At 36.1% G+C, this 12,795-nt stretch overlaps 1 protein-coding gene across 1 annotated transcript in view; it reads left to right on the forward strand.

The window, feature by feature from the left end:
* Positions 1 to 5,247: 5,247 nt before the first annotated feature.
* Positions 5,248 to 12,795, forward strand: part of rab11fip4a (RAB11 family interacting protein 4 (class II) a) — a 68,695-nt gene continuing 61,147 nt past the window's right edge. The window contains exon 1 of the mRNA XM_052139472.1: positions 5,248 to 5,487. Coding sequence (XP_051995432.1) covers positions 5,335 to 5,487 — 153 coding nt within the window. The 5' untranslated portion in view covers positions 5,248 to 5,334. The remainder of the gene's footprint in view (positions 5,488 to 12,795) is intronic.

The following is a 12,795-nucleotide window of genomic DNA, read 5'->3' on the forward strand; positions in this document are numbered from 1 at the left end:
GTAATGGCTGGACTGCAAACCAGGCACTCCAGGAGCAGTGTTTTCTGTGGGAGAGAGTAACTCCTTTTTTGTGGACTTGGTACATTGAAATTTATAGACATTTTACACGCTCAATCAGCTATATTACACACTAAAGGAAAGGTAAAATCCCAAAAAGCATAATGGGGCCTCTTTAAACTAGCTAACTAACAGTCAGATAGATAAATAGTCTTTGTATGGGTTTGTTTAATTTTGGTAAAATCCTAAACCATGTCAGTAAAATAAAAGTATCTTGGCATTGTCGAGCCAACATAATAATATTGTTTTCAATAGCATATGCTTTGATTCGGAGATCATCCAAAATGGTCAATTCTGTGAACTAATCAGAGCAGACTAAAGCCGTCCTCAGGTTGTCCCTACTTATTAAGTGACACAGGTGGCTGCATAGTGTCCTGTAACCACCAGGGGACCCCTTACCACGGGATAAGTGTAGCCAAATAATTATTTGCACTAAGAGTGAATAGCACTGGCCACACAGTCCGGCTATATGCATGACAATAGGACAATGAAACCTTTAAAAACAATAATAAAAAAAAATGTAATATTAATTTTAATTAAATAAGTGTCAAAGAAAAGAAATGGAGTCATAAGAATGTAAATTTGACAGTTATGTGTTAAGGAATGGCTGTGGCCACATTAATATGACAGATGATTTACAGTTCAGGTGACCTGAGTTTGAGTCCCTCTTTTGCCAATTTCACTGTTCTCCTCATATCCATCCCATGTAAGTCGGAGTCCAACAGTTTCTGTTTGCTGTCAGCCATCAGAGGGGTGTAAATAAAGTGACTTAAAGAGATAGTTCACCCAAAAATTTACATTCTCTCATTTACTCACCATCCCAATGCCATCCCAGATGTGTAACACTTTCCACAAGTCCAAAAGACTCCTATCTATATCTTCAGAAGTGTAAGCCTGTTTATCGGTCCAATGACGGTCTCTAATAATACGGGTGAAGGTCTCTGCGCGTTACTGTCTTTCTTGTACGCTAACACAACAATATTAAATGAAATACATTTTCTCTTATGTATTACCTCCTTATTTCATCTGACTCCAAAATGAAAAAGGTTTTTAATGATATCTGAGTATCATTAAAAGTGAGTGAATGTTTGATTATTCTTTTAACTCCTTTAATTATATTTTTACCCGTTTAGATTAAGAAACTATGTCGCTTTGAGGTCCTCGCGTGTTTTCTCTACACCGCGGGTCTCACGATCACAAGCGGCCAGTATTGGATCATCAAACAGAGGTAATCGCTATATACCTGAGATCAGTCACGTTCACACAATCAAAGATACTTCAGTATAGCCCCATGGAATTGCACACACTTGAATGTTACTTAACGTTTTCTTCAGTAGAGGTCACGGCCACTATTACAGATGTAAGTTGACCAACATAACTTCTCTTATAATAGCTTTGGATTGGCCATGCGTGGTTTCCCACGTGCACTTATCTGGAGAAACATCAAATTAAAACAGAGGTAAGAAACACACGGATTTAGATTGGTCAAGCAGCGTTTGCTGTTCTAAACGGAAATTCCCTTTTTGTCTTTGCAAACCAAGTACACTTGAATCGATGCCAAATATTAGTCGTCACTAATCTGACGCAGACTTGCGGTAACATACGAATCGTTTAATCTGTTTGGGAAAAGTAATTTCAGAGTCAGTCAGAATAAATCAAATGTTTACAATTTATTGACCAGGTAACATAATCAATTCATCAATTCCAATTAGACAGTGATAAGTCAAAGTTAGACATTTTATCAAAACATAAGAAATTCGAATTGCAATGACCTGATATAAATTACAAACTGTAAACTGTTTGGGATCGTCTGATTACAGAGAGCCCTGAGCAATGTGTCACATTTCCTTAAATACCCAAACCATGAACAAGGGAATTTGGGGAGTGGTTGGGTTTGGTAGTCCTGGGGATATACCTCATTAACATACAGGCAGGGATGGGACAGACCTCCAGAATTATACAGCATTTGGCAAAGACCTTTGAAACTTGTGATTGATTAGGTCCTTTGATGCTTACAAAGAATATACCTAATCTGCATACAGCATGTGGTCCCTGTGGGAGATTTGGGAGGGACATGTCTCTAATAGAGTGCATGATTTTGTTAAGTTCTAAAATCTTAGTGGAGATTTGGTTTTTCTGAAAAGGGAATGAGACCACCTTACCAGTCGCACTGCAACCTCTTGAATGATATCAAACATGTATGAACAGAAAACCTCTTATATTACAGAAAAGGATGTCATTCTAAATTGCCCTTAGGTGAGATAGAGGTCAAAATGGGATTTGCGTTGTATGGTCCTTAGCAAGTAAGGAGTGTTATCTTGGGTGGAGATGTTCATCTGTGTGAGAGTTTTATGACGTTGGTTCTCGCAGAGTTCTTTGACTTTTATGACCTCTTGATGTCAGCCTTACAGAAGCGATATGATATGAAACATCAATATTTAAGTACTTTTTTTTTTACCATAAATCTCCACTTTCACATTTTAAAAGTCAATGTGGAGATTTATAGTAAAAAGGAACATAAATATTGATCTGTTTCTCACCCACACCTATCATATTGCTTCTGACAACATGCATTAAACCACTGGAGGCTTATGGATTACTTTTATGCTGCATATGTGATTTTTAGAGCTTCAAATATCCGGTCACCATACACTTTGTATGGACCTACAGAACTGAGATATTCTTCTAAAACTCTTCATTTGTGTTCAGCAGAAGAAAGTCATACACATCTGGGATGGCATGAGGGTGAGTAAATGGTGAGAGAATTTTCATTTTTGGGTGAACTATCTCTAAGTGTCTAATACACTATATAATACACTTATGTGCAAATTGTATTTATACAATAAAGCACTCGAGGCCATGCTATATTGTGAATATAGACACTGCTTAACTGCGTTGTTTGGCATAACGTGCAGCAGGATGCCTGAAACCCCTTCAGCCATGAATATATTCACAATATGGCACAGTTTATATGAGTTTATTGCTTTTATAAAAGGGTCTCCACATAGTAAAAATATTTATACAGAACACTAATATTCATTAAATGTTAAGATTAATCTTTAAATGCATCCTGCCAGAAAATATTCACCTTATGCAGCAGAGATACTAGCGTGCGGCCATCTTGAAAATGTTGTCTCGGAACTTCCGTTCTAGCGGTTTTAAATAGATATCTATGGTCTTGATGTCAAAGTGTAATTAGCTAGTAAAGTGGATTTACAGATTATAGCGTGGCCAAAAGCATATTTGAAAGTGTTCAGGGGATGTCATAACAACTAGAAGCAGAGCAATGAGATTTTAAAACAACAGTACTTCATTCACAAATACACAATAGCCTACCTTCACACTGTGGATGTATTGATATGCCTTTGTGCTCATGAAACTCCAAAACATAACACAAAGTCAAATAAAATATCTCGTACGACACCTCTGACCATCTTCTCATGTCATTCACGCATCATGTTATTGTTATATATAAGGTTAGCAGATTTTTTGAGCATTAAACTGGGATGGGAAGGGTGCAAATATTTATACACACACATACATGTGAAAGTGTATTTTATATTCCATTTACAACTTTCCACATTTAAGCCTCTAAAAAAATTTAATTTTAAAAAGTACAAATGCAGTGTGCATAGCTGTCTGAGTGTGATCTGCCACGTCCAATTTACCACCCTGGCTGTTTGAAAAAACAAATTTTTAGAGTGACAGAAAAAACACCTCACTGGCATTTTCACATGCTGTAAACTCACACCATCAGCTCTTGGTGAAAAATACTTTCTGTGCTCCCACATGTAATCCATTTTGTCTGACTATTCTCAGTAGCTTCAATACACACAGGAACTAAGATTTTTGGAAGAATGGAGTGTGGAAAAGGGGCGGGACTGAATAAGGTGAATAGTACCTGGCAGTAAACAGAATGTTGCTTGGCAACAAAAATAACTGTCAGCTGTGGGTGCTGTTGAGTAATATGAATAGAAGCTCATTGAAGAGGTCAGAGCTATGTGTTACCATGAATAAAGCACGGCTGTTGACCAATCAGCATCCAGGGGGCGTATTACAGAAATATCTTACCTTTAGAATTTTAACTGTTATGGCAATTACAGTTTGGATCTCATTTAAGACAAAATATATTACAGAATTACATTATATTAACACCTCTTCCCAAAACGGGCACTCCAAAGATACCAAATGAGCTTTATTGAGACCGTCATCATGCAGAAATTGTTGTTAAAATCAACCTGCCATTGGTAGCAACTTGGTAGACACTGACACTTTGGCATGTGGAGTCATGTGGGCCAGGAATCGAATAATCGAAAATATCAATATAATTTTAAGTGAAGTGAACGAAATATTCATTTTATTGAGTAACAAAATCACTACATCAGTAGACTTAAATTATATGCTAAGTGCACAATGTATTTGTTGTTAATTGAACTTGAGCACATTAGGTTATATGTGCTTAATGAATCTTAGTACAGTTAACTCAAAAATGAAAACTTGTTGACTTGACGTTAAAAAATACGTCAAACTAACATGATATTTGTTTTTGTATCAAGTGAACATAACATTTTTATGTTGTTTTGACATTTCTGACCATTTGTGTAGACTCTGCACTCAAATTTTGTGTCATGGACGAGTTACAGTGTACAGCACTGTGGAAACTCCCAGCATGTGGAGGCTCATGCTACTCTCCATACAAAATTTACCATGCACCCCATTGAGAGCAAAAACCCCTAATCTCGACCACGGAGATTACCCCATGTGACTCTATCCTCCCTAGCAACCAGGCGAATTTGGTTGCTTAGGTGACCTGACTGGAGTCAGTCAGCACACCCTGGATTCGAACTCGCAACTCCAGGGGGTGGCAGTCACCATCAATACTGGCTGAGCTACCCAATTTGAATAAATATACTTGTTTATTTGAACAATTTTAAGCTTGCTTATTGATGTTAGATGTCTTTGGTTTAGTGTGGGGGACCCATTTTGAAAATCTGTTTAGGGCTCACAAAATGTTGGCCATCCTCATCATTTGTTGTGACGTCAAACAAAATATCTATCGCTCTTTCCTTCATTAACAACAGGTAAGCGCTAAGTTATTAAGTGTGACCCCTCCTCAGGCTGGGCAAATGGTTTGTTCCAACTGAAAGCGTGATGCTGCTGCTGATGTCAGAGCGCTGAGTGAGGCTGAGCTCCACCGCGAGCTGAGATGATGATGAACGCACGGATAGACGCCGAGTCTCTCTAATACATCGCGTTTAACAGCGCATAATCATAACGATGGATGGCAATGTCTTTCCCGATCAAGAACAGCTGCTGGCATTCCTAAAAAAGCTTAAAGAAGTCTTCGACGTGTGTGACGAGGATGCAGACGGCTATATTCGGATTGAGCACTTCGTGGACCTCGGTCTACAGTTCGGCCAAAGAGATGAAGTAAGATGCTCTAATTACATAGTAAATTTCATAATTCCATTATTCTAACAACGTTTAAAATGACTAATATAAATACTGCACAACACTTCCGTTGGCTACATCACACCATGTAATCTCTGGAAATATTTCAGTAAAGTATTTCACTTATGTTATTGTGCAAACAGGTTGGTATATTCACATATCTTCATATCCTCTAATCAATAAACACTACTGGGGTCAAACGTTTGTAATGCTGTAGCAGCTATTGCATATTTTGCTATAGTTTAATAATGACAATTTCACCAGGTAACCAAGACAACTGTGTCCTCACTCCATCAGCTGTGATGTCATCTGGCGTCACTTACAGATTCTTAGCAATTAATGTTTTATGATCTGTATATGATCTCTCTTTTTAGAGATTAATTTTATACAAAAAAGTATTAACTTTACATTTAATACCAGGAACATGTCAATTAATGTCACAATATGCCAGTTAAAACTGTCTTGTTGACCAGGACAAACAAAATGTTACAGTAAGGTATGTGATTCACAGAATTAATTAAATGAATTTATCATTCAAGATTAATTTTTATGTATTCCATCTGACATTACATTTCGGTTAATAAGTTTGTTTCAAATTAGATCACTTGTTCACTCCGAGGTGTGTCCATATCATTGCTGAATGGTATTTAAGCATGTCAGATACTATAGAAATATTTTTAGTACACATTGGCACATTTCAAATTTTTCCCCATATGCTTGGTAACACATGGCTTAAAATATTGTTTTTGGCTTTATTTTCTATATATATATATGTACATATACTGTATGTACAGTATACAGTATTTGTGTGTATGTGATGTGTATATATATATATATATATATATATATATATATATATATATATATATATATATATATAAAATAAACAATGGATTGAATATCTATATATTTAAAACATTTGCATTAGGCTACCCTGTATCCTCAGTTTTGATAATAACTATGTAACCATGAAAATCCTTAAGTATCCACTGAAATAATTTACAATGGAATAGAGGATTTATTTGATGAGTCATTGCTAAATTGAGTCATTTCTTTTTCTCCCTGTCTAGGTAAATCATTTAGTTGATCTGTCAGTTCAGTTTATCTGCTCAAGTAACTGCCTGTATTTAGAGCGTGACAAAAACAAACAACATAATCACAGAGGAATCACAATTGCTTTGGCTAATCCTCATTATCCTTTAATGATCTACAGAGACCTATTGTTCTGCCCAATTGGGCCATGCTGTGTTTGTCAGTGGAACTTTTTAGTTACTCATGTTTCTATATATATATATATATATATATATATATATATATATATATATATATATATATAAATTAGATGCACTAGACAGCTTGACCCCTGGAATGTGCTGTCTAATGTCATTAGATATGAAAGCACAACATGTCCAGCACAAGTAATGGCTGTGAAAATGCTCTTTTTTTTTGTCGCCATGGCAATCCAATAATGTGAATATGCTGAGGAGGCCTTTCCTTTCAGTTATACTTGGGTTTGGGTTTGGTTTAAGGTGAAAAAATGTAACAGCCTTTTTGGAATCTGTGTGGAAAAACTCATTGACAAAATTATTGCTATTTTGGGAATAGGCAACCTAACTGTGCATTTTATTCACATTCCCATTCATTGCAGGGGTTCATACGTCCATTTGTTGTTGCTTTTTCTGAGATCTAAACACTTTAATTTCCATTAAATCAAAATCCAGCCACCGAACAACATGGTTGACATTTTAATAATCTTGTCAATCTTGTTAAAGTTAGCAGTGTTAATTGTGTTGAAGTCACTGCGAATGAAGCGTTGCACTATTGTTTTGAATGAGCTGTGTTTCATTCAAAAGTGATGACCTCCTATGCCCTATTCCCTTCGAAGACTTTACCATCCACTCTGAGAGCTTTCAAAGGCTAAAAGGCATGGGGCCCAAAAGTAAGTGTCATTCAGAACTCACTTTTAAGTCATTTGTATTGGAAATTCAGTTTGAGGCGATCTTACAGCATGGCTATCATGATTTATCCCGTTTAGAACACAGACTGAGTCTGAGGTCAAGGTGCAAGAAATGTTCAAGGAACATAAATACGTCACTTCCATAAACCATCTTGAAATGGTCGATACATTTTAATGCTTGTATTATAGACCCACTTACATTTACACTCTTATTCCTACATGATTAGTTTGCGAGGAAGCTCATCTGACAGAGTGTTGGACTTTGGACTCGGAGCTTAGAACCAAGCCAAGGATGCTCTGAATTAAAGTGAAGTGTGAAAGTAACCTAAAGTTTTAGATTTCACCTTAAAAACCTTGTCTGATTAAAACACAATTTCATAATTCTCGCTTTAGAGCCCCCTGCTGGACGTAAATGTCATGGGATCAGGCTGGGAATAGCATACTGGGCATTCAGTCTGTCCGACTGGCTAGTTTAAATTGGGAATTAATTTTAGAAGCTTTTTCTGTTTATGAATGCTTGAGATTGTAAAACATTTTGGTGCTCTTGGTTGACCATAGCAGTGGCTGTAGATAACAGTATGTTTCTGCTCTGTGTACTGCTTAGCCCTGTGCAGCCATTCTTGGTTGACAGGTGCTTTTATATAGCTAATTAGATGTTTGATTGGCTTTTTTTACACATTCAATTTAATCCACAGGAACTGACTGTGAGGCCCTTTGACATTTAAAATGAGTCTCAATGGTCACTTTAGACGGCAGTAATGAAAACCTTACTCTGCTTGAATCTTGATATGTAGGTAGACCTTGTGATGTTGTACGGAGATCCAGATTAATTATTTATGTTGTTTTGGAATGAGTTTGTGCCCTTCTCAGGATAGTTTTCTTTTAGAACCCAGTTATTTTCTATTATGACACCACACGGATAATCTGAAATAAAGCCCATGCCAGCTCATCCAGTTGTCACAATGTACTTTTAAACAGCATTAGCTCCTGTGACTGTTTTCTTGCTAAACATGTTGAGCAGTATGCAGGAGTAAGCAGTGGTGACAAATGGGTTGATTTTATCTGACTAATGCTGGGCGCAGAGTCATCTCTGGAGACCTTCACTCCTGCAGTACAAAATCAAACTTAACTCATTACTGATGCAAATAAAGACAAACAACATATATGTATTATACTATTGCACATGTTTTTTGTTTTATTTATAAATGTCATGTTTTCAAGGCAAGTTTGTGCAGGTTTGTTTATATAGCACATTTCATATACACAATGGTATTTCAAAGTGCTCTACAAAGGCACATATTATGTGCCTATAGACAAGGGTCAGAAATTAAGGGGGCTTGGGACAAAAATATCATTTAAAATGTTGGGGCAACAATTTTCCTAACAAATAATTCCTCTGATTTTTATTTGTAACACCTCATATAGGTATTAATATACTATAGGCCTATTAATGCATTTTTATCTCTTGTTAATGAACTGGTTAAATGTAAGTATTTAACCTAAAAGGAAGACTCACAGTTTATTTTTTATAGAGTTAGAAAAATATGCCCTTATAATAATGCCCCTGAGAATCAAATGCAGGTGGCAAATATTGCACTGTAATGGTAAAATGTTTGACTTCTGACACAGATGAAGACATAATAGTACATTTTAAATTATTATTATTTGTAATCTTTATATGAATATATTTAAATAATATTTTTTTTAATAAAAAAATAATAAAAATGAAAGAAGTATACAATAATATGTAAATTGAATATGTTTTATTTTTGGAAAATATGTAATGCATGTTATGTTACATCATACTGCATTTTATTTTTTAAAGTTACGATTTGTTGAACTGGAAATACTTATTTATAATAGAATAAAATTCTCTGATAAGCTTGGTGAACAACCAGTATACTGGCGGACAAAGGTTTGGAATAATGTACAGATTTTGCTGTTTCAGTAGGAAATTGGTACTTTAATTCACCAAAGGGGCATTCAACTGATCACAATGTATAGTCAGGTCATTACTGATGTAAAAAACAGCACCATCACTATTTGAAAAAAGTTATTTGATCAAATCTAGACAGGCCATTTAGAATGCCCCGAACAAAAACTAAACGACATATTACATCATTTGTGCCGAGGAGCATTCAATTATTAAATGGATCATCTATGGGCACATAGATTTATTTAAATGTTTATTATTGAATACATATCTATTTATTGATTCTTTAAGCTGTTGAACATTTTAGATGCGTATTATTGAATATATATCTATCTATTGATTCCTTAAGTTGTCGAATTGATAATTTTATGTCACTATGTGCTGTGTTATTGTTGCTCTATGTTTGTTGTGGTTATGTTTATTGTGGTTCCCATGAGTGTAAAACAAATTCCCCATGGGGCAATAAAGGTTTTCATTCATTCATAACATTTCCAGCAGCCATCACTCCTTATCCTTGAGTAATCATGCAACATTGCTCATTTGGTACTAGAAAATCCCTTCCCATTATATCAAACACAACTGAAAGCTATTTGGTGTGTTAAATTAAGCTTAACATTGTCTTAGGGTTTGTTTTTGAGTTGCCACAGTATGCAATAGACTGGCATGTCTTAAGATCAATATTAAATAAAAAATAACAACAAAAAAAACGCTTTCTCTAGAAACTCGTCAGTCAATCATTGTTTTGAGGAATGAAGGCTATACAATGCTTGAAATTGCCAAAAAAACTGAAAATGGTATACAAAGGTGTACACTACAGTCTTCAAAGACAAAGGACAACTGGCGCTAACAAGAACAGAAAGAGATGTGGAAGGTCAGGTGTACAACTAAACAAGAGGATAAGTACATCAGAGCCTCTAGTTTGAGAAATAGACACCTCATATGTCCCTCAGCTGACATCTTCATTGAATTCTACCTGCTCAACACCAGTTTCATGTTCAACAGTAAAGAGTCGGGGGTGCAGGCCTTATGGGAAGAATTGCAAAGAAAAAGACACTTGTGAAAGAGAAAAACAAAAAGAAAAGTTTAGAGTGGGCAAAGAAACACAGACATTGGACACGAGATAATTGGAAAAGAGTGTTATGGATCTTAACCCCATTGAGCATTTGTGGGATCAGCTAGACTGTAAGGTGTGTGAGAAGTTCCCGACAAGACAGCCACATCTATGGCAAGTGCTACAGGAAGCGTGGGGTGAAATGTCAACTGAGTATCTGGACAAACTAACAGCTGGAATGCCAAGAATCTGCAAAGCTGTCATTGCTGCACATGGATGCTTTTTTATGAGAACTCTTTGAAGCAGTTTAAGAATTTCTGGAATTTAAAACAAATGTAATAGTGTTTTTTCACGCAATTAATGTCCTGACTATACATTGTGATCATTTGAATGCCACTTTGGTGAATAAAAGTACCAATTTCTTTCCATTAGAGCAAAATCTGTACATTGTTCCAAACTTTTTTGCTTTTTTTTAAAAATGCTTTTCATTAGTCAAAATCAAATGTTCTTGCACCATGTAGTGCCAGTCTCAGTGAATACTGTTCAGTGCTTTGTGCAGAAGAAAGTTATGTAACAGCTTGTGTGGGACAGTCAAAGAGGACTGCTTTCTCTGGATGGTGCTAATGGTTACTGAGTCATAGATATGGTCACGATTGTGGCTTACATGTTTGTGTTGATTTTTATTCATCTTCTACCAGGGCTCATCCAACCTCTATTTCTTTTCTCTAATCCAGTATTTGCATTAATTCTTTAACCATTTCTCCAAATGTTAGGCCCTATTACCTCATATCCATCTCTTTCTTGTGTTTATGAATGCTGTTTCCCATTCCTTTTCTTCCTGTGTATCTCAATCTTTCCACATGGCCTCTTTCTGTTCTCCTTTTATTCATCTACTATCTTATATCCCTCAGCATCCTCCATATTTAATGTATTTTTCCTCCCTCTCATCTCTCTACTCCAGCTCTCCTCTCAATCTGACGCTGTATAGGGCTGCTGTGATTGGTATGCATGAAGAGCACGAGGATGGTTTGAGCACAGAACGTGTGTTGAACATGTGTGCCGCCCCTCAGGCTCTGCTCTCCTACCCCTCCCACAGGCTGCACTGTGGTGGCCTTGAAGAGTAGTTGCTAACGTTGAGTCTGCGATACAACGCTCATTAATAGCACTGCTTCACAGGGACAGAACGTACTATAGCATGATATCCTCAGATGAAAGGGTCTAAATGTTAGTCTTTAATTTCATATTGTCTTCCAATGTACAATACTTGGCAAAAGGATGTGGATGCCTCCTAATGAACAGATTTGGCTTTTCCAGTGATATTAGTGAAGACAAATCTAAGTTCTACAATGGCATATGACGTTCTGGATGATTGTGTGCTTCCAACATTTTGGCAACTGTATTGAGAAGGTGCCGTTTCTGTTCCAGCATGACAATGCCCTTGTGCAAGTAATGTCCATTTAGAAACAGTTTACAGATTCTGATGTGGAAGAACTTGTTTGGTCAACACAAAGCCCAGAACTGAACCAAATTAAACACTTTTGGGATGAATCAGAATGACAAGTTCTAGGCAAGACCGATCACCAAATGTATGTGCCAGTCCTCACTGATCCTCTTCTGTCTAAACGGTATCAAATCTCTGTAGCCATGTTCCCACATCTAATGGAAAGCCTTCCTAGAAAAGTTAGAAATAACCAACTTGCTAGTAATGTCAATGGTTTTGACATGCATGTCCAATAGCTAACTATTAAAAAGAAACTCCCTAAGTCTGAGCATGGAGATGGAATATTAAAAGAATGTCCTGGGTTCAATGCAGTATATAAGCTCAATATAAGCTCAATCAGATAATGTTTATTGCTACAAAATTAATTTTGATTTGCATCTCTTTTTCTTTAAAAAAGCAAAATATCTGAGTTACAGTGAGGCACTTACAATGGAAGTTAAAGGAGACAATCAGTAAACATTAAAATACTCACTGTTTCAAAAGTATAGCCACAAGACGTAAAAAATTTGCATGTTAACATGATTTTAGTGAGATAAAATCCTTTACTAACCTTTTCTATGTAAAATTATTAAAAATGTTACAACTTCATTGCCATGACAATGTAACACCATAAACCCTGTAACAAATTTACAGCTCAAATAATACATGCGTTTTAACAGAATAATTTATCCAAGTTCTTTTATAAAATTATAAGCTTCACATTTCTGCCTTTAAACCTTCCTAAAATTGGCCCCATTCACTTCTATTTTAAGTGCCTCACCCGATGGATGAATTAAAACTAATTTCAGTGGTAATCAACATTATGCCACAAATGCTGTTGATTGAGCTGAACTTAAACTGAACCT

This window comes from Xyrauchen texanus, chromosome 12 (assembly GCF_025860055.1).
Source record: "Xyrauchen texanus isolate HMW12.3.18 chromosome 12, RBS_HiC_50CHRs, whole genome shotgun sequence".
Lineage (NCBI taxonomy): Eukaryota > Metazoa > Chordata > Actinopteri > Cypriniformes > Catostomidae > Xyrauchen > Xyrauchen texanus.